Source organism: Palaemon carinicauda, chromosome 21, assembly GCF_036898095.1.
Source record: "Palaemon carinicauda isolate YSFRI2023 chromosome 21, ASM3689809v2, whole genome shotgun sequence".
In the NCBI taxonomy this organism is placed as follows: domain Eukaryota; kingdom Metazoa; phylum Arthropoda; class Malacostraca; order Decapoda; family Palaemonidae; genus Palaemon; species Palaemon carinicauda.
The window spans coordinates 104,304,098-104,327,922 of record NC_090745.1 but is presented as its reverse complement, the minus strand read 5'-3'; the positions used below and the strand labels follow the sequence as shown (position 1 = coordinate 104,327,922).

The following is a 23,825-nucleotide window of genomic DNA, read 5'->3' as shown; positions in this document are numbered from 1 at the left end:
TTGTAAATAGCCTTAAATATATTTATTGCACTTAATATGAATAATGCACTACAGCAATACAATGTACTATACAGTAGTAAAGTTGTATAGTATATTACAATAAAGTCTTACAATAGCAATTACATAACCCCACCTAGATATCTCTATATTCGAATGGAGATAAGTTATAAAACTTAATTGTTCTTAGTTCATCAAAGGATTGAATAATTTTCAGATTAAAAAATAATGAAAAAAAAATTTACATAAAATTTCTGATATTGTAATGGCTCTAAATTTTTTTTTTATATATCGTTTAAAGATATAAAATGACTTTCAATATGTTCAACTCTATTTAACATTCTTTCCCATGTGTTTAAAAGATTTTTAGATACTTTCCCAATCTTTAAAATCAGTCTCTAGGTGGGGGAGAGGTGTGAGGGGGGTATCTTTGGCTCTGGGAGAATGGATCACAACCTGTCTTTGGAAGACTGTTTCTTTATTTCTTATCTCACTTTTTTTCTTGGTCCATGTATGATTTTAAAAATTTGTACAAATCACTGAACCATGGATAATGAACTCCATGGTTGGTGAATGCATAGAGGAGTGCAGTCTTTAATGCATTCACATATCAGAGGTATCCAAAACATCATATTAGGTAATGTGGGATATTTATGTAATGGATCCAACTTATTATCAATACTTATTAAAATCTAATTTGAAATTAATTATAAGTTAAGATACATGATACATTACATATGTCATTCTTAGATAAACAATTTATGTCTTAATTTCATAAAGATCCTAAAAGGAATAAATTCCATGAAATATGGATTTGGTATTTTTATATAGGTTACTTGGGGTCTGTTGTTGCAGCAAATGGTGGAGTGGAAGCAGATGTACGTCAGAGAGTGAATGAAGGATGCAAAGTGTTGGGGGCAGTTAAGGGAGAAGTAAAAAATAGAGGGTTGGGCATGAATGTAGAGAGAGTTCTGTATGAGAAAGTGATTGTACCAGCTGTGATGTATGGATCGGAGTTGTGGGGAATGAAAGTGACGGAGAGACAGAAATTGAATGTTTGAGATGAAGTGTCTAAGGAGTATGGCTGGTGTATCTCAAGTAGATAGGATTAGGAATGAAGTAGTGAGGGTGAGAACGGGTGTAAGAAATGAGTTAGCAGCTCGAGTGGATATGAATGTGTTGAGGTGGTTTGGCCATGTTGAGAGAATGGAAAATGGCTTTCTGCTAAAGAAGGTGATGAATGCAAGAATTGATGGGAGAAGTACAAGAGGAAGGCCAAGGTTTGGGTGGATGGATGGAGTGAAGGAAGCTCTGGGCGATAGGAGGATAGATGTGAGAGAGGCAAGAGAGTGTGCTAGAAATAGGGATGAGTGGCGAGCGATTGTGACGCAGTTCCGGTAGGCCCTGCTGCTTCCTCCGGTACCTTGGATGACCGCGGAGGTAGCAGCAGTAGGGGATTCAGTGTTATGAAGCTTCATCTGTGGTGGATAACAGGGGAGGGTGGGCTGTGGCACCCTAGCAGTACCAGCCGAACTCGGTTGAGTCCCTTGCCAGGCTGGGAGGAATGTAGAGAGAAGAGGTCCCCTTTTTTGTTTTTTTTGTTTGATGTCGGCTACCCCACAAAATTGGGGGAAGTGCCTTGGTATATGTATGTATATAGGTTACTAAGAGGACCATAAAAATGTTAATTCAACAAGGGCTTAGCATGCAAATATGATAAAATTTCTTATCTCATACACAGAGGAATTTGAAGGAGGGTGTGATGAACAATGGGACGGCAACATTGCTTGAATATCATCGTTCCAATTAATCTGGACAAGGACTCTCCCAATAAAACTATGGCACTCTGGTAAATACTGCTCCACAACCTGAAAAAAGTAAGTTGAAATTTTCATTTCATATTATTCCACATCTTTTAATTCTAGTGAATGACTGGTCACTCAAAGAAAGAATTAAAAGCGAAAAAAAAAAAAAAAAAAAAAAAAAAAAAAAAAAAACTGAAAAAGTCTTCTTTGAAAAAGCCCACTACTTTACAACAGCAGCAAAATACTTTTGAAATTAGAAATAATACATCATGGCCTTAAGATAGAAATATGATCATAAGAATTTTACTTTTTTATTTTCGCCACAATTTGGAAGGCTAACCCAGTCATATCATCAGTAGCTCCTACTATGAAGGACCGATTCTTAAACTACAGTTGTCTGGGGGAGCTTGGTAAAAATAAATTGATATACTGTATGTACAAAATATTTCACAAACAATTTTACAGTAATGTAATTCAAACAACATATAATATAGAATAACATTCTAAGAAATCACATAATTCTCTAAAACCTCTTTTCCAATAAAGCAGAAGTGAGAATTAATAAAAATCTTAAAGTTTATTGAAAAAAAAAATGTATCTTTACCCCCAAAAATTAAACATTTTTGTTGTTTGTATATAGAAAACAAACTGTAATAAAACAAGGTTGAGAGTTTAAAAATTGGTTTCTTACTATGAGCCAAGTATTTAAACCATCAAGTTATCATGTAAAATAAACAAGCTGTGTCAACCAACAGTCAAATAAAATAAATCCAACAAAAACCCAAAAATTTACTTTGCCATTAACAATAACAGCATTACATTACACATTATAGAAACCAACTTTATGCTTTAATAATAACCACAGTTATAATATACTTGGTCAAGCTAAGAATGCAAATCAGATGCTTCTCTATCTAAACCACTACAGTATTTGTCCTGTGTAGGAAGGCTTAGCCTGAAGAACAGGGGGCAGCAGGAATAGGGTAGCCCAGTTAACTGATCGCACAAAAATTCTTCTTTGTTTTTTATTTTTTAACTTCCTTAGGTTGTACTTAGTTTCAGGTTAATACCCATATGCATTTTACTCTTTGTACTTTATCAGTACTGATCTCTTAATTTAAGCCAACTTAACACACACATATGACTCTAATGGTAGAATTAACATTAAGAATCTATTTGTAAATTAAAATGAAATTTTCTTTACTACTTTGATTTTTTTGGGGGGAAAGAAGAAAAATTTCCTATTCTCTACAATTGACAGCTTCATTGACTACAAGTAAGTCCAGAATAATTCAATACCTTAAATTTACTTTCTGAGATTGAGAATCCCCTGTATCATTAAATTATTTGGATACAATTTTAAAGTCTACTTCATAACCTTAATAAAACTACTTTCCTAAATTTATTTTTCTGAATATATAAAAATACCTTAAAAGATTGCAATCTGATATCTCATATTGCTCATTAACTATTTTCCAAACATGATTTAACTAAAACTTCTCTTCTTTTAGACATTCTCAGGGAAGGCTATATAGCACCTTGTTGTGAGTGGTACTCGTTAAGACACAAACCGTTTAATATGTATCATCCCATAAAGTGGTACAGCATTAACATTTGGTTATACAACATGTAAATTTGTTATACCACCTGCTGACGTTACCTAATTGTCTGGCAAATTTTGCCTGTATGGCTTTCCTTCTTTTTAGACCACAACAAGTCCACTAGTTATGAAGCTATGAAGGTGACTGCCTTCGCTCCTGCTAACACAAGGTTGCCAAAATTTTTTCTTGGTCTTAAGATTCGAAAGATCCAGAGAGGAAGTGAAGTAAACGACTGTCCTGGACCTGTGGTCCAACCAGGTTGTTACTTTGAGGCTAGCCATTATTGTGGTTTCCATATTTGTAGCCTCTGTGGCAGAAAAGATTGATTGTTGCCCTTACAATCTTTCTACTGACATGCTTGGTGAGTTGTAACTGCCAGGTAAACGGGTTGACGAGAAGGTATGGCTCCCTCTGGCCCTCTGGCACGTAAAAGTTCCTAACCTAACCCAACCCAGTCTAGAAAGTGTAGGAAGCAGAAACTTAAAACCTATTGGCAAGAAGTGAATTCCTCCATCTACAGACCTGGTTATTAACATTATGTACGGCCTTTTTGGTCAGTTCTGACCATGGAAATTCTAAGGAGAGTCTGCCAACCTTGCAGTGCTCCAAAAAGCCTGTCAATGGATATTTTCCCTCCTTTTACTGGTGCTCTTACAGCTTTTGCCAGGTTGCTGATCTGCCTCAGTAAGCTAAGCACCTTTAGAAAGGTAGATTCCATTTCTGCTTTCTCTATGCTCTTGGGCTCAATAGCTCTCAGGAGATGGAGAGTGTACTGGGGACTTCCATGAGGATGAGAGCATGTGCTCAAAGGAGAGTGATTGTTGTGAGAACTACAGTTAATATAATCCATTGTCTCAATATTGTGATTTACTCCCCTAAGTCTCATAGACCATGAAGAGAGCATCCTCTTGTCACTGAGCACACTCTAAAGCCTGCAAGCTGTGGTCTACCCGAAGGGTAGATGTGCGTTGATGCATGGGGTCGTATTGAAATACATTCCTGTGTCTGAAAGCTCCTTGGAGGCAGGGTGTATGCTAATAACTAGTAGTGTGTGATCAGGTCCTTACTCAGACCCACTGTAGGATTGCGAGGCAATTGTACCTCAAAGGCAGGATACATTGCATGCCACAGTGCACTTGCCTACTGTTCTGGAAATGGTTGCATAATCCAAATAATTATCCCCACGAGGAGGAAAATCAGTCTGGTGAGTACCTTGGACTTTCTTGTGCTTTTGAACTGGAGTGTGTGTTTTCTCACGGGTTGCCCGTGCAAGTAGGCAACTATGATTCACAGTGCGTGCCCTGTCTTGAGGCAGACGATAGAAAAACAATGGGAGAAACAGAAAGGATTACATATGGTCTTTATTGACATGGAGAAGGCATACGATCGAATACCACGTCAGGAGCTGTGGAGATGTATGAGAGAAAAGGGAGTCCCTGAGAAATACTTAAGAATCACCCAAGATATGTATGAAAGGGCAGAAGCAGAAGTTAAGAGCAGTATAGGCCTAACAGAAAGTTTCCCAGTAAATGTGGGACTACATCAGGGGTCTGCATTGAGCCCTTACCTATTTGATCTGGTTATGGATGTAGTAACACAAGGTATTAGAGATCAGTCTCCTTGGTGTATGCTTTTGCTGATGATGTTATACTGTGTAGCACTAGGCGAGAGGTAGTAGAAGAGAAACTGGAGGAAGGGAGAAGAGAAATGGAGAATAGGGGATTGAAGATCAGCAGGAAAAAGACAGAGTATTTGAGATTGAAAAATAGCGAGAATGGGGAAGTTAGTTTACAAGGAGAGAGATTGAAAAGAGTTGAAAATTTCAGGTATTTAGGATCAACAGTTGCAGAGGATGGTGATCTGGGGGCAGAAATAAACCACAGAATACAAGCAGGATGGAAGAATTGAAAAAAAAGTGCGTGGAGTACTATGCGACAGGAAAATAGGGGTTAAGTTGAAAGGTAAAGTACAGTACACAGGACAGTTGTGAGACCGGCAATGATGTATAGAGCGGAGACGTGGGCAATAAAGAAGACAGAAGAGAAGAAGATGGATGTGGCAGAGATGAGAATGTTGAGATGGATGTGTGGGGTGACAAGAAGAGATAAGATACGGAATGAGGTAATTAGGGGTACCACAGGAGTTAGAAAGCTATCAGATAAGATCCAAGAAAGTAGATTGAGGTGGTATGGTCATGTCATGAGAAGAGATGAACAGTATATTGGGAGAAGAGTGATGGAAATGGAGGTACAGGGAACAAGAAGGAGAGGGAGACCAAAGCAAAGGTGGGTGGACTGTATCAAGGATGACCCTCGATCAAAGGGATTAACCGGTGATGAGGTGTGGGACAGAGGTAGATGGAGAAAGCTGACCAGAAACATCGACCCCACATAGAAGTGGGAAAAGATGTAGAAGAAGAAGAAGAAGAAGAAGAAGAAGAAGAAGAAGAAGAAGAAGAAGAAGAAGAAGAAGATGATTTGGTTTACAAGTATTTCGAGTTACAAACTCTCTCCTAGATCTGAAATCTTTATACCACTGTAATAGCTTTGTGGAAAAACCAACTTTTAAATAAAAGTTGAAAATTTATTAACAATATCACTTTTCTATAATTTTAAATCTATAAACACCTGAGGAACAAAATTGATGGGATTGATGTCACCAGAATATTTTCCTAAAATATTTTATTGTGATTATTCATTTAAATTGGATTGGATTATAAAATCCACAGCCTCCTTTAGTTTTGATGTCCCTTATAGCTACTATTTTCTGGATTTTGAACATTAAATTACTGTATGACCATAAAATATTAGCCTAGTTTATTAATATGGAGATTAAAAGCACCAATATGTAATGAAAAAATTGATACTTTCCAAAAACAAATACATTTCACACCACTAATTCTCTTAAAACATCTATACCTGCTAACAAAAAACTCGAAGCTATGAAGAAAAAAAAGTGAAATAAAATAACAAGAATTAAATTTTAAAAAATGGAACTTATGCTTTTGCAACACAAAAATTAAGTGAACTTGCCCTTGTAAAAGTCATGGTGTCTTGAAGAGATGGATGGAGGTGATGCCATGGCAGAGCCGACAGATGATTGTGAATTACTGCTAAAATATGGCTTCTAACTTCTTTCATGGCAAATGTAGAACTGTAGTATTCTAGCGTCATGGAAAGAATGGTCGAGTTATCTGAAAGGATAAAATTTTAAATCAAAGCCTACAGAACATTCGGCAGTTTGTAATTGTTAAGCTAGTTGTTATTCAGCTACCTGGACTTTTTAAAAAATTTCAACCCTTCTACACCTCATCTCTTAATTGACAAAAGGAATCAGAATGTTTACTATTAAAAATAGATCAGTACTGAACTAGAAATAAGAATATAATTGGGAATGCCCATCACACACACCAACTGTTGGATGGATGCTTCCCCCCCCAAAAAATACTGTACATTAAAGTCATAGACAAAATTGAGTTTGAAACAGCCATAGGATACACTGAATTTGAAAATAATACTTTAATTTTAATACTCTTTTTCAACATAGATCAGTTATTACAAATGCCTGAGAGGTGAAATTACCACATATGGTACTCTTCAAACCACAAATAAGAAACATGTGAAAACTTTGACATACGACAAGAAGTGACTCAACATACAGTTGGTCAGTTTTTGATATACAATGATGTGAAAAAAAGTAACCCCTCAGAGTTTACTAAGACCAACTGGCCTTATAAGCAGGAATGACCCAGATGAATGCACATGACCGACATGTTTACAAATTCTGGGCTTTTAGCTTTATTGAACACATCCCTAGCCCTTGCCTTAAACTGTACAGTACTAAGCTTGTTCATCTTAACCCTAAAAATAATCCAGGGAGATTAAAAGTAGAAGTGTTTGAAAACATCTGCTTTTCAATGAAGGATAAAATAGTCTTTGATAACGTCTTCTTTTGAGGTTCTTAATTATTATTATCATCATTACTTACTAAGCTACAATCCAACTTGGAAAAGCAGAATGCCATAAGCCCAGTGTCGAAAGGCAATAAGGAAATTACAAGAGAAGTAATTAACAATTAAAACAAAATATTTTAAGAACAGTAACATTAAAATAAATCTTTCATATATAAAGAGAAATAAGATAGAAAAGTGAGCCCGAGTGTACCCTCAAGCAAGAGAACTCTACCCCAAGACAGTGAAAGACCATTGTACAGAGGCTATGGCACTATGCAAGACCAAAGAACAGAGGTTTGATTTTGGAGTGTCCTTCACCTAGAAGAGCTGCTCACCATAGCTAGAGAGACTCTTCTACCCTTACGATGAGGAAAGTAGCCACTGAACAATTATATTGCAATAGTTAACACCTTGAGCGAGGAAGAATTGTTTGGTGATCTCAGTATTGTCAGGTGTATGAGGGCAGAGGAAAATATGTAGAGAATAGGCCAGACTATTTAGTGTATGTGTAGGCAAAAGGAAAATGAGCTGTAATCAGAGAGAAGAACCAATGTAGAAGTGTCTGGACAGTCATAGGACCCAATAACTCTCTAGTGGTAGTATCTCAATGGATGGCTGGTGCACTGGCCAACCTACTACCTACTAATACCTTAATATTTGTTGAATTAACATTGATGAAGGATTTATTCCAAAAAAATATAGAAATAACAGTAATAGTAATGAATATCTTTGAAGAAAAAACAATTCTAATGATAAAACTGTAATTCACTACAGTACAAGCAGGAGATTGAAGGCCAAATGGAGTAACATTGCACTATCTAGCCTAAATGGTTAACCAAAAAATAGGTAACTAGTTCAAGATTGAGTTAGATGAGCAACTAAAAATGAATTTTTGGACAACTGTAATTAACATCTATAAGACCTACTTTAAAATCTTGCAGTAAATTATCCCATATTTTACTTATAAAAGGAGACCTCAGCATAGCTTGGACTAAATAACCATCTGTTACTGTATAGGGAGCAATTACTATGGGCAGTCTTTGGAGGTGTAATGACCAGATCTGACCTTAAATTTCAAACTCAATACAATAACCCTTCACCATAGAATGGATTCTCTATTTGAGATGATGATGATAAAAAAAAAAACTCTCTCTCTTACCAAACCTTGCAGATTGTATAAGACTTAGAACTGAGCTGATTTCTTCCTTTCCCAAGAAAAACCTTATGAGGATGGTGTCAGACATTAACCTTTCAGGTTTTATCTTTAATTCAAGGCCATGTTGATAAAATCACCTTAAAATTCAAATGTTCAGCACTACAGACAGAGAAAAAACTATACATGAAGGATGACTGAAAAATTAGAGCATCCAACTGAAAAATACCATTCATATAGTATGTTACTGTTGTTGATACATAAATATCCATCAAATTGGCAGCGAAACCATAAATTTACATTATAAGCAACAATTGCAGTGCTATTTAAGAGAAATGATCAAAATGCACATGGTAAACTTTCACTAACTCAGCACCTAAAAATGCTAACATAGGTGATATCCCTTTCCTAATGGTCTTCACACCAACTTTGGATGGATAGATTTCTCTATATATTGAAATAAAGTACAGTGCACTGTATATACTTCAATATATATATAAAGAGCAATAAAAAGTTCCTGTAAGGTAATCTAAGCAATCAATAAAAATATCATCAATACTTTAAAAATCTTACCCGGTATCAATTCATGCATGAAATTCAAAGAAGAGCCAAACATGTGGACCATGACGTCAGCAGATTCTACATCACTTGGAGACCATGGCAAAAGCAGGCGAATGTCCTGGGTGAGCTGTCGTAACCATACTGGCCCACTTTCACGGTCACGGCCACTAAGAGGAGCTACCCATCCAGCCCACAGTCCTTCTATTCCAGTCCAAACATCTTGGATAACTGTAAGGCAACAAAATTTTTAGAAATGTACACTTTTGTTCCCTAGACCACTCAACTTTACTTTCAGGAAGAAACTTCCATCTTATCTTCATATTTCCTTGAAATGAAATTTCTCTTATAATCAATTTAAAGTTATAGATGATATTCCTATTTATGGTTTTACAATAAACCAAGTCATACACAATAAAGAAAAGAGAGATATACAGACAGGATTAACAGATGACATGCAAAAGAGAAGTGAAGTACTCGAACCTTTGTCATCACCCCAATTTCTATGAAACTCTGTCACTATGTAGACATGAGATATCAGTCCAATAAAAGTAGCAATTGGAAGCACATGGAGTTTATATTTAGGATACAACCCATATAATCCACATTCTAATCGTTGCTTGACAAAATATGTGGATAACATTTTCAATGTGTCCTTTACCTGAAAATCAGAATTTATATAAAAAATATATTGTGAAGAAAATTCCAACTACAAAGTTGGCTATATACATGATAACTAATACATTCTTGGTGAAAGTAGTACATAAAAATAAAAAGTACTTTAATGTCAAATTCATGTAGTAGTTCTAGTTACTACAAAATTTCGATACAAAATTATATCCACATTTTATTCATTAACATGACCAAATATTTTTCTACACCTACCATAGTTGGAGACAATTTCCCTTGATTTTGTGCATAATCTTTCACAGCTTTGATGAGACTATCACGGTCCATGTCTGGTGAAAAATTTGCAACCCCTTTACCAAGAATATTCATAAGGTCATACCATAAACCAACAGTGACCTCTTTGCAGTGTTCCTGGAAAATCAGAGAAACTTTTTCCTTTTTTTTTTTAAAGAAAATTATAGCACTAAAATTATATAACAATAATTAAAATTTCATCGAGACAGTAAACCTTTGATCAAGTTTAAAATAACGACGTGGCATAATCATGTTTAAAAGAATTATTTAAAATATAATTTTCGTGGCCAGCCTTTTAATGGTAAAATATATAAATTCAGTTGCCTGGCTAAAATACCTTAGAATATTTTTTTGATTGCTGTACCATAAAGATATGTACAAATTTCCCACTCATTTTTATACAGTATTAGTCTAGGGATATTTGATCATGTATGTGCCTATAAAGGTTATAGAGTTATCATGAAAAAAATAAAATATTTTAATCATGCGTTGTTACCATCAAGTAATTTAACCAGACTATAGTGAAAATAACACAACTAAAAGAAAATTGTTTTATGACAACCCATCACTCACATGGTTACATTAATTGTGTGAAAGGGTTATGAAAAAGCAATTTTTTTACATCCTAAAATATCCGCTAACATCATAAACATGGGTTACAGTTACAAAAAAAAAAAAACCTCTCACCTGTGGGGTGGCTGAGACCTGAAGCATCACAGTTAGCACTTCAATGTAGTGCTCTGGAAATTTATGATTGAGCAATGTCCTTAAGTGTACTCGATAAAGCTGAAAATAGTTAAGAGAACTCAATCAAACTAAATGATGACAAGTTATGGAATATTTTGTATTTATAATAAATAAGCAATATAAATTATTACAAAGAAAATGCCAATTCTGTCAACTTTTCCAAAATATTTATCAAGGGCAGACCTCAACTCGTTCTAGTGAAGTTATAACAACAGGAAATATACAGTAGAGTATACATAATGGTACTGCTGTAATATTTCCAATTCATGCAGTTTTTAGGGTAAATAGCAGGAAACATGGTAATTCTTTACAATTTAACAACGGTTGTTCTATAAGTAGGAGGGCTCCTTTATAACTACAGCTGATCCTAAAGATAAGAACTTTCAGTTATTAGATAAGAAACCTGTGTGCAATATATTAATAAAAAAAATTTAACTTGTAAGTGTTTTTATCCAGAAACAGGTATAGGAATTCTTGATAGGTACAGTAAAACCTTATTACCAGTTAGTAAGGTTGAGTCCAGAAGGTTGCTGAATTCCGTGGATAACCTATTAAAGATTTTTATATTCAATTTTTCGTCTATGTATCTACCAAAGCACTTCCCCAATTTTCGATGGTAGTCGACATAAAAGAAAAAGGGGGACAAAAGGGGATTTCTCTTCTCTTAGCTCCTCCTAGCCTGATGAGAGATTCAGCCGAGTTTGGTTGGTACTGCTAGAGTGCTACAGCCCACCCTCCCCCTTAATCCCCCAAAAATAAAGTTTCATATACCGAATCCCCTACGGCTGCTACCTCAGACAAAGTTACTAACTATAAAAAAAAAAAGAATCAATTACCTCTAAAACCACCAATAAAGTGGATTCTGCTTGTGGAAGCAGGGATGATAAGGCAGCTCCAATTGCATTAATAAGTTGAGTCTGATCACTACAACTGGGTTTTAAATCAACAAGCCATCTTTCTATATCGAACTGAAATAATATAAAATTTTTATATCACATATGCAAAGCATAAGCTCATCATCAAGAGTACACTTGATAAGAAAAACAAAAATAGATCTCACACATGATTTTGATTTTAAAACTCATGTTCACAATAAATGTACATCAATGCAAAATCAACTCCAGTCAAAATTATCCTCAACTAATTAATAATGTATTTGTTTTACAAATAAAAATGTATATTTTCATTACCTTGGACAAAAGCATGAAAGTATGATCAGGTGATATAAGAGCATGTGGACTGAGAGAAGAATACAGAGTAAGATAGGTATGAACGGGAGTCACTGCTGGTGTGAAATGAGGAGCCAGAAGTCCTCCAAAATGTCCATCCCATTCTAAGACTTGAGCAACAATACTTTCTTGACAATCTGCATGACCGCAAATGAATTCCTAGGGGAAATCATGAAAAATTATTAGATTAAGCATTAATTATCGAGTAAAAGAGATAAGATTTCTACAAAACATGGTAATTTCACAAATTGCAAAAGAGGGAATTTCACAAAAAATGCATATCTCACCTAGCAAGGAGCTAATATCTATTAACAAAATTATTACCTGGCCCAAAACTTCTGCACATGAAGTAATGAGCTGTTTAGCAGGTGGGTAGAAATTGGTTTCATCTGACGTCAGTTGAACAATGTGGTAAAAAAGTTTACGACCGCTCATTAGCACCAACATCCACCTCTGCTTGTTTTTATTTTTGTCCAGTTTTCTATATTCATTTACAAGATCCCTAAAAATGGTTTGAAGATGCATACAACATAAATTGTAATTTCAAGTAAATTGTACAGGATCACAGACAATAATAACTACAAAAATATTTAAGATTTACAAAAGCAGAGCATATTAAAAATATATTAAAAAATTAAAAAATTATTATGCATGTTACACTATGTTACTACATCTGGAACTTTCATTTTCAACTATCAAATTAAGAAAAATATTTAGGCAACAAGAAACTCTAGTTTAGTTATTTTTAGACTAACATAAATAAATTGCAGTTTACTAAAATAAATGATAAGAATTCTTCATTTTCAAATTATGTAAGGTATTCAACAAGTGCCAAAATTGACTCGTGTATGTATCCAACTGTAAGGGGAGCAGATAAAACTTAAAACTAAAATTCAAAACCATCTGGCAACCTCATAATTAAATAAAACTTTAATTGTGCTTGTGAGATATTGATAAAATGGACATATAAGCAACTAGAAAAACCATTACATTACTCTACTAAGGAACACCAACAAAATATTTGTGAAATGAACATAATTACAAAGTTTTTGATTCTGACTAAAGCATGAGAAGCTATCTAATGCAACTGGATTTATTCAAGGTTTTAAGTTTTCCACTTTCTTTTACAATACCAATGGTATATAAAGGTAAATTTTACCAGTTCTTTTCCATTTTTATCTATATAATTTCTACAATTCTGTTCTATTGCCAAATAATTTCTGTATTCAGCTTAAATTATATTTTTTAAATAACTTAAATAGTATCAAGTTATGAGGAAATCATACCATGGCCTGAAATGTTTCTTACATCATACTGTATATTTTTTTTGCAGTAATGAATACGGCAACTAGAAGTAATGTAATACATGTTGAGAAATAATAAAACAGTAAATAAATGTGATAGAAAAGAGGAAGAAGCTCATTCTCATGAAACAATAAAACCAATGAAAAGTGCAAACAATAACTCACGTAATGATAGACTCTAAGCTCACAGCCGCTTGGCACAGCTGAAGGGGTGGCGGATTCTGACACTGCTGAAGCACTAAATCATGTTGTTTCCTATTCTGCTCTATATGCGCATTCACTCCCTCGCACAATCTAGCTTCTGAAAACTATAATAGGGAAAGATATATTATATGATACTGAAAGCATGAAGAACTAATTCTAATAATGGAATTAAAATTATTATTTCTTTACTAATCCAAGGTTCATATGGCATCCCTCCAAAGCTAGCTAAATGCCAATGTTTATCCTAAAGTCTAAAAGCTCCCAAGGGATAGTTCCAGGGGAAGAATGAAGCCTCCTTTGAGAAATCAGCAATAAAGCTTCCTCCTCTTCACGGTCTAAGTTGCCCTCCGAACCAAAATCTATTACATGGAAAGGGGCCTGGTCCACCCCGAGTCCATCCCCAAAATTCCTAACTGTTACATCTGAAATTGCAGGGCATATCAGATCCCTAAGGTCCTTGCTGGGAAAATACTACACAGACCAAGTGATCTTAGCAAATCATTTCACCCACATTAAAAGGAGAAAGATACTGTCATTTCTCAAGCCTTTTGCAAGCGAGTCCTGATTTCCAGCAGAATGGGTCAACTGCGAACAAATAGAACAATTGACAAGATCCCAAGCCCTGTCCCAAGTAGCAAAACAGTCACTATGATAGCAATATTCTTGACCTCGCTTAGGGTTTGTCAGGTTATCACAGTCGACCCAGACACACTTGATTTTGCTTGCATTCCTTAACAATAAAAATATCTAAATTGAAAACCTCAATTATTTTTATTCACCAAGGAGAGGAGTAGCATATCTCCCTTCCTTCCCCCATCAGGGAGATAGGCTCACAAAATGATAGGAACCTTCCCCTAACTATCATAGATAGTTGGTCTTCTGTGAGACAGGCAAGGGTCATACTCTTTTTTTTTTTTTTTTCCCATACATACTGTAGTTGACCTTATGGTTTACCAAGCCAATAAATGAGAAAAAGATGACACATTAATGTGAGCCTACCAAGTGTTTAAATAGGAAAAAATATTTTTCCTATGGGGAGTACTAACGAAATTATTCAGCACACTTAAACAACTTACCTTTTACCATAACTATCATGTGCACAGTCAAACTTCCATGACTGACAAGGTAAGGAGGTTTACATTATGTTAGCTCTCTTCTTTAACAAATACAAGTACTCTGTAGTTGAACCAGTGGCCTAAAATGTCACTGGTGTTAGAGGGCTTGCTAACCTTATATGATTCAATTGTACCTTACTCCCCTCCATCTAATAACCACACCAGATGAATATGGAAGGATGAGGACAAACCTTCCTATTAAGGGGAAAGGCTCCATGCAAGCCGCTCCCCTCATTCTTAACACTTGGGGAGATGAGGGAATAGACCCAACCCCTTTTCATAATTACTATCTTTACATTTACACAAATATTCCTAAATGTGACAATACTACGCAAATTATAGCTGATGGGTTATTCACATGTTCAAAATTCTTATTGCCAAACTTAATAGGTTATAAATTTGTTATATAGGCCACATAATTGGTGTTTTCCCCTAGCCTAACCTCACTATACATGCAGTTGTACATCTGGCAGAGTACGGAGTATGATATGCAACCTCATAAAACCATTTTATATTTTCTATGATTTCCTAAAAAAAAATCATGAATCTCACTTAACCCTTCGATCACAACAGAATCCTACCTTGATTAAGAGAACTGTTTTTATTCCTTAATCAAAAGTCTACATGTGCTTATGCAGTTCTGACAGACGAACGGCAGTGAGTTTACCCTTCTTATCAAATTTTACTAACCTACTACCATAAAGTTTCCACTGTCACTCACTAATTAATAATTTACTTGGTTCCAAAACTAACTTGCAATACTTGAACTTCTTCTGCCATAAGATTTTGAAGCACTTTGGTACCTGCTGAATTTTAAACAATCATAAATCCAGAAAGGCATAACATTCATCTCTACTATCAGAAGAAGCCAGTCTACATGGTGAGGACGATGGCAACTATATGAGTTCTTCAGCTGTGATGACAAATTGTATGTTCACCCTATGGCACCAATTATTGGGTCTACCGGGCACCACAGGGGGCAGGAAGAGATGGGAGAAGGGGGTAAACTAATTTTGTTGGGCTGGACAACCAGCGGCTTTGATGGTTAATGCATGACAACTACCAAATAAGCTTCATTTATATAATTGACCTTTCATTAATTACATAACTTCTTACTGCAATTGACATTCTACAACAACAATGAAAGGAGGGAAGGACAGAACTCTTTTCTTTTGACAAGATTCCCACAGGAGGGGACAATCTATAATGGGGATTGAGTTGCACAAGAAAATCCCTCCAGCCACATAGCTAACAATAGTCCAATATCCAATAAAGACTAACATATCTCGTAATAATGACAGAGATCAAATTGCTTTTAACTTCCCTTGAAAAGACTTGACAATTAAAAATCATGTATATAATTCAAAAAAAGATTGAAAATTATATTTATAAACCTTTTCTTCCCAAAGTACTTGAGCTTCAAGACATTTTATTTGTATTACTGTAGCAAAATGTTTTCATTACAATCTGGCATTTTATTTTCTCTCTGACCAGGATATGGAGATTTATCTTACTGACAGCGTTTATCCTTATTACTAATATGAACTTCCAAACTTAAGAGGCCCTAATATACATTTCCAGGCAATATGAACAACATGAGTTTTAGTACTAGAATCCCAATTTTATTACTGTTCCATCAAATTTAAAAACCATTTCCTCTCCATACAGCTAACTACAGTACCCCAAAATACATGATGCATAATGATGAACTATTACCACACTGAATACTTTGAGAATTCTTTTTCTACCTTTTGCAGTACTGTACATGTGAATTTACCAACCAGCTTTGTTTCCTTGTCATAATATACCCTCCTTTAAACAGGTCATAATACTATTCTCTACTGTAAAAGTTTTCTGGTAAATTTAGGAGCAGCATTCCTTATGTTCAAGTTTTCTGGTTGAGTCTATCTTGACATAATTTAAACTTACCTCTACAACAATACTAGCATGACCTGTACAATCAGGTTGCTTACGTCCAACCTTCGGTGGTGTGCATTCGGCATTCAGGATTTTCTTGGTGAAGAAATTTGTCCATAGCTGTGGTAATAACTCTCTGTAGAAACAGTTAAGGGCACACATCTCCTTACACCAAAGGCTCACAGTCTGAGAATGCTCCACTGTTACATCTGGAAAAGCATAAAAGTAAATGACATTAAAAACTGGATAAAAAATAGAAGAGTGAATAGGATTTAGAGAATTTTCCATAAATGTATCAAATTATCATTTAAGCCCTTCAATTTCGAACTAACAACTAACTTTTCTTCGAAGCAATAGCAATAACCTCTACTTCTCTACCAACTATCTCAAACCTAGCCAAAATGGTATGATTATGTTCACAACCATATTACAAACAACTTTTTTTTTCTTTGAAGACTTAATCAGAAACATCTTTCCCCTTATGCTTAATAAATTTTTTTACAAGTTCTTCTATCCAGTGATTGACATACTCAACATAAGACACTGAATATGCTTGTTCTTAGGCACTGGTAGATACAGGATGATTTCCCCACCCCAAGGTAGAGGGTGGATCAGTGACAGGCAGCTGCATGGAGAGGGGAATAGAGGTGAGAAGGAGAAAACTTGCTTTTTATTTTTAAAATTGTAAAGCTCCGTTTAAGAGAATGTTAGCACTGTAATTCTCAGGGATACCCGTGAATTTCTCTATTGACCATCTTTATAATTTATTGACCATTCCTATAACCTAAGTAAAGAAAAGGCTGATTTGTATAGATAGCTCTTTAACTGACCAAATACCAGCATTTAATATTAAGAGAAAAAATACTGTATTGTACTTTCATAATGAAGTAAAAACCCCTAAATTTAATCATGACAAAATAGAAAAAAAAATTATTAAGTAAGTCTACTTCAAAATCCTTTCACATCTTATATACACAATCATTTCCAACTGAATTTCATAATTAAATGAAAGAATTTAGAATGACTGATTAAGAATTCTAGTTTTATTATAACAGTAATGTACACCATTCTTATCTACATGTCAACCAAATAGATACCACAACTGATATCTATTAGTGATAATTAACTTATCTTCAGCATGAACTGCTCTTCATGTATGTAGCACAAGCCAGCAATTCAAGCCTTTTTCCCAGTATCAAGATACACCCAATCCCCCTGAAATTTGTTTCGTTTTACCTCACATCATGTACCATGAGTGTCTTAGAGTGTTGAAGTGTGTAAACAATTACAATACAGTTCCCTTAATGAATACAATATTAAAACATACTGAAAGAACAGTTCAATGGGTAAGATGAAGAGAGGTTTAAAGAAAATATGGTTTAAAGGAGAGTACAGTGAGTGCAAATGTTCTATGTTTAAGATGATTTAGTATAGTAGTTTGGAGAAAGTTTGACCATGAGAGAAAATGAAAGATTATATTTTGAGGTAGGACTTGATTTTGGAAGGAAAAAGAAGAGAATGGCTGAAAAAATGCTGGCAGGAGGAATGGAAAAGGTGATGGAATAGAAGGGGTTTGGTATCTTATAAATCTGAAGTATGTAATGGTGAACTTTTTAAAAATTTGGAAGTTTCCTCTATGGGGCTCATGCTCAATTTAATTGATACAGCATGATTGTTGCAATAGATTGCAAAATTATTTCTCCCTTACTCCTATTATCAATGTAAAGGATTTATGAGAGAGGAGGAGATTTTGATGAGAGTGGAGCTGTTTGAGAATTTCTCTCCTGGGAGTTTGCAATCAGGGCAGACCTGACAGGAAAGGCCATAGATCTGGGAATAATTTTCTCTGGGGGTACAATAGGGTGATGAAGGTCATCCTGGCAGAGGTCCACACTCAAAATTTGGTAAAAACTTTCTTTATGATGCCAAACATCAAAATTCCTTATGGTTGATGAAAGAACTGAAGTCTGTAAGGTCATGAATTTTGTTTTGGTTGAGTGTATGCATGAAGGGCTATCAGAGATTCTTATTAAGGAGAAACCCTCGATAGAGCAGCAAAAGTGAAAGTCTGTCTCCAACCTGAACATGAGGGCCATTAATTTAATTGAGATGGCTTGCTAGAAGCCACAGATTTCTTAAAGGAACCATGTCTTTCAACAGGACAAAAAGGATGAAGAGTCAACTTAGGTATGTTTGTTGTAACAGACAGTCAATATGTCACAAAAAGTTCTAAATGGGATGGGTTTTACAGCCTGGGCAAAAAAGTTTAGGCTTTGAGATGTAGTAGTTTTTTCATTAATTTTTCTATTCACTTTCTTTGCTTCCCATTTCCTTGTTTCCAAAATTCTGTTCTCTTTTTCCGAAAGGCCGAGGTAATCAAAATGTTGTGGATGACTTTCTTTCCATTACCTAATTACTGCTTTAAGACACCAGACTTAATGGAGTGTATCCAAGGAACTGAAAGGCTTCTGACAGGGAGATAGATAAGCCTTGTGAAAGAGTAAATGAAAATTAAAAAAAAGGAAGAGTCCGATCAAAGTGATATTAGGTTAATAAACCCTAGTCAATTATTAAAAGCAATTGAGTGACAGTGATGATGTAATTAATCAAGAAATTTAGAGTTTATTGGATTGAGAATCTGTGATATTAATTAGTTTAGTTTATTTAAGTAAATATTAGGTGGTTATTTTCTTACAGTATAGACTGCAACATACATTTTCAGTTGTAATATAAGTGAATATTTGATGGTATAGAATTAATGCTAAAATAGGTAAGTTTAGGGCTCAGACTGAAATTTTAGGTAAAACTGTGAATGTATGAAATTATAATGTCTGTGCATAGATAAAGTAAAATATAAGTAGAAGAGTGTTTCATGCTGGTCTATACTAACCCCAAAGGCACTATATATTTAAAGGTACCATAATTGTAGCATAGATATTTTTTTTTTATGTCTGTAAGTTTAGTGTCTCCTATCATCCACACATTTCCAAATCTAGGGGGCTAGGGCTCAGGCATATATCTCCAGAGCAGACAGAACTACTACATTAAAATACTATACAACAATTCAAGAGTCCATCCCAGGTTAAATTTATATTCCTAGAAGGGTAGCCCAAAGGATGGGTAGATATTGAGGACAGATAAAAAGGTAAAAATTATAATAAAAAAGAAATACAGCATAGAGCATGGAATGCTATACCATATAGATGACACATGGTAGATGGCAATTTCCAATGGGATAGATGTGTAGTAACAAATATTTTCTTTCTCAATTTTGTTACCCATAAATTGGAGAAAATAACATGGCTTCTATTCAGTAAGTACTCCAAATTATCTTTCAAATTATATAATAAGAAAAAAAATAAACAATGCAATAGGTAAAATTCTTTTCATAATTTACAGTATAAATATTGTTCAAAAAAGAACATTTGATGCCACCAAGAATCAAGTTTGCATGGGCAATTTATACATACATTATGAAAATTTTTCCTGAGCTCAATACCAATAAACTTAACTTACTTTATTCTTAAATCAATTTAATAATAAAGACAATTATGAAGAAATTATCTAATAAAACACTTGCAGAAGTAGCTGAAATAGGAGTCAGCTTCAGCTACAGTTATATATCCATATAACTGTAAAAATATTACATGCTTTTATAATGTGACAAGTTAAACTTGATATCAAAAACCTTAAAATGTAACAAACATGGCATTGAAAAATACTTCAGCTTCTTTTTTTAATGAGGGCACCTCTTACAGTGTGCCATATGCATAAGGATTCTTTGCAATGTACCTGTACCACTAGTGGCATCACCTCCTGGTTTTTGCTTCTTATCCATCTTTTGGTCTCTTCATAAGTTATTCAACTTATCTAGCCTTACTTTGACAGAAATTTCACTTCTCATTTAATAATAGTGTACATCCTTTAGACAAGTGGAGTGAATCTGGATATGTGGCTTAGTGGTTTTGTTGAATTATTTCATAACTAGGACAGTAAGGTGGGGATTTCACATAGTAATCCCAGTATTTATTTAGTATTACTTTAACTGTTTTCATAAGCAAATTTACCAATCATGCAGCTTGATGACTTCTTAACACTTGACTTTGTGGATATATTGCAGGAATAAACTAAAATATATACACAAATAGCATTACCTGTGTAGCGCTGAACAAGGTACAGTAGAGCCTCTGGATCATTCAAAGTATTGTCATTTAGATGTGGCAAATGAAGAGGACTCAGAGGAGGAATGGGAGGAGGAGGCTGCGGGGGCTCGTATGTTTTTAACCTCTTTAAAATAGATTTTGTAGGATTTTTTTCTGAGGTAGAGTCTTGGGCAAGAAGTTGCCTTTTCTGCCTTCCAGGAGTGCTAGATGGGGACCCTACACCAGAGTCATTTATACTATTTCTATGTTGATCCCATGCCCTGAAACACAATCATTCTTGAAAAATAGCAATAGTTTATATAACAAAAATACTTCAGGTTGAAATTATAGACCCATATTATTTTGACAATACAGATGCAAAACAAAAATATAATTTTTATAAGAAAACTACAATGTGGAAAACTACCCATTCTCTGATTTTCACATGAAAGTGGCCTACAGAAGAAAAATATTTCAGGGATGGAAAATAGCTTTTCACTGACAAAATGCTTTTTCAATAAAAACATACAAACAAGAAGTAACTGTTAAACCTCCCCTTTTCTAAATTAACAAAATTAATCAAGGTCTATAAAGATTACAAATAAAAAAGTTAGCCAAGTTTGAAATCACCTATGAAAATTTTACACTAAAACAGTTCTTAACTCAATCACATTTTCTAAGAACAAGAACAGAGCACGAGCTGGGAAACTCAAGCTTAAAACTTCATTAAAAAGTTCTAATGTTGCGTTGTAAAACCGTATCAATGAACATTAAAATACTACTGATAAGTGCAACTATGTACAGTAGTAGCCAACAAGTTATCAAGCATCAACTTTGTACAACACATCATGAATTGAAGCCTCACCTCAGTAGAGAGTCCGCTGCTCTATCTATTGTCCCATGATTAATAGATTCTGGCCATGGTTCCCAGTTACTCTGAAATTTAAACAATATTTCAAAGCTAAAGAAAAATATCTATCAAGAAGGAATGCATAAAATGAAGCAGTAGTAGTTCTTGACTTCTTGTACGAATAAGAACAGAAGCCAGCTACTCATTCCAATTTTCAAGCCTAAAATCACTTCTGCAAATAAGCACCAAGAAATTTATTTTCATTAAATAAGGATTTGCTTACCTCCTCATCAAAAAGAGTAGTTAATTTACTTATAATACTACATATATTTGTATATACAATACAATATCATTTATAGTAAATGAATGTTTAGTTTTCTGTTGATGTTACGTTATTAATGACTATTTGGTCAGAGACCTACATCTAGCTATTATATGCAACTTAAATAACTATAATAATACAAAAAAGAAATCATGAGTTGGATCAAGCAAAATTTGATAAAAAACAATCATCATTATCTCCTCCTATGCCTATTGATGCAAAGGGCCTCAGTTAGATTTCACCAGTTGTTTCTAATTTGAGCTTTTAAATCAATACTTCTCCATTCCTCATCAACTACTTTATGTTTCATAGTTCTCAGCCATGAAGGCTGAGGTCTTCCAACTCTTCTATTGCCTTGTGGAGCTCAGTGGTAAGTTTGGTGAACTAATCTCTCTTGGGGAGTGCGCAAAGCATGCCCAAACCATCTCCATGATCTCATCCACACATGGCACTCGAGTAATTTCTCTTAAAGTTTCCTTTCTAATCCTTTTAGGACATTTAACCCCCAATATTTTTCTGAGGGCTTTGCTCTCAAATCTACAAAATCTGTTGGATATGGTTTCATTATCATACCATAACTCATGCCATATAGTAACACCAATCTCACTAAACTGATATATAGCCTGATATTTATAGAAGTAATTTCAGGCGATTAGATTTCCAAATGTTACTTAACCTACCTAGCCATAGTCTGATTTGCTTTTTTTCAATCTTTCATTCAACTCAAATTCTAAAGATGCTGTATTAGAGATCATAGTTCCTAAATATTCAAATGATTCCATCTTCCATTGCATTTTCCATTCACATCATCTCTGTCTTTCTTCTATTTATCTTGACCCCAACCTCATGATATTTCATGCATTCAGGTAAGCAAGCTTTGCAAGTCCTTTACATAATGAAGGGTGTCTTTAGATACTTACTCAGCAGTAACATAGCCATAATATCAAATGTCTGAATTGAATTATAAAGCTATGTGAAAGCTACACTAGGTAAGAATATAAAGAAATAAGAATGAAAAACAAACTTTTGAGAAAACAGAATTTGAAGAAGTTATTTAATCTGCTAAATAGTTTATGGTCCTATAAAGAAACAAAGCAGTAACTTAATTTTACCGTTTACTTTATATGAAAAACCTTGTACCTTAGTCTCACAGCTAGGTTTTTATCAACATAACGTAATCATCAAAACTTGTTCATTACAAATTAGGTAACTTATAATTAATGGATATGTATTTGAAAAAAATTATTGTATAAAGAATACATTACATTTAAAAAAAATAAAATTGACCATCAGGTTGCATCAAAATATTTATAGTCAAATTTGAGGTTTTTGAAAAATTTAAAAGCCTACACTTTAGCTATACACACCTGGAATATTTGATTCAATTTCTGAGGTAAAAGATGAGGTGGCAGTGCAGGAAGATAAACCCCAGATTCATAAAGACGAGCCTCATCTAACCACAATTGCATAGCATTCAGGAGTTTGATAGTCTCCTCTGTCTGTAAAGTGAATTACGTGGGATTACAAAAAAACTAAAATATTAAAAGTGAGCAAGAACAAAACATTCAATTAAAACTAATATATTTTCATAACCATTCACCCCAGGAAGAGTAATCTTCAAAACAAAAATCTTTGTGGAAAAAAGATAACTGCAAAAATATGATGATGATAATATAACTGGATTCAAATCTTGAAATGAAAGCTTGGAAAAGATACTGGAATACCTTTATGCTTTTGCTGGGGTTTTATGTCTTCAGCTGAAATTAACGGTAAAATACTGAATATCAAGGGAAAGCAAAATTATATTCTAAGGTCTTTATAAAGGTGAAAAAATTCTTGCGAATATCAAATTATGTACAAAAATTTTGCCATGATATTCAGAATATACAAGACAGACCTAAAAGTCAAAAAAATATTTGATGAGGTAACTGTTCCCAAAGAAGCAGATATACTGCAAAACTGTTGTAATACCTTCTTCTTGTAATGACAGCCCAAGCAAAACAGA

The 23,825-nt window shown here is 34.4% G+C and overlaps 1 protein-coding gene across 1 annotated transcript in view; it reads right to left on the bottom strand.

Annotated features, from left to right (window-relative positions):
- The window catches only part of LOC137615383 (ectopic P granules protein 5 homolog), a 115,840-nt gene that overhangs the window by 28,910 nt on the left and 63,105 nt on the right, over positions 1-23,825 (bottom strand). The window contains exons 20-33 of the mRNA XM_068345201.1: positions 23,188-23,319; positions 21,514-21,584; positions 20,661-20,929; positions 16,519-16,715; positions 13,436-13,578; positions 12,291-12,468; positions 11,928-12,125; positions 11,574-11,705; positions 10,678-10,776; positions 9,952-10,107; positions 9,550-9,727; positions 9,082-9,297; positions 6,436-6,596; positions 1,735-1,865 (exon numbers count right to left, since the gene is read on the bottom strand). Coding sequence (XP_068201302.1) covers positions 1,735-1,865; positions 6,436-6,596; positions 9,082-9,297; positions 9,550-9,727; positions 9,952-10,107; positions 10,678-10,776; positions 11,574-11,705; positions 11,928-12,125; positions 12,291-12,468; positions 13,436-13,578; positions 16,519-16,715; positions 20,661-20,929; positions 21,514-21,584; positions 23,188-23,319 — 2,261 coding nt within the window. The remainder of the gene's footprint in view (positions 1-1,734; positions 1,866-6,435; positions 6,597-9,081; positions 9,298-9,549; positions 9,728-9,951; positions 10,108-10,677; positions 10,777-11,573; positions 11,706-11,927; positions 12,126-12,290; positions 12,469-13,435; positions 13,579-16,518; positions 16,716-20,660; positions 20,930-21,513; positions 21,585-23,187; positions 23,320-23,825) is intronic.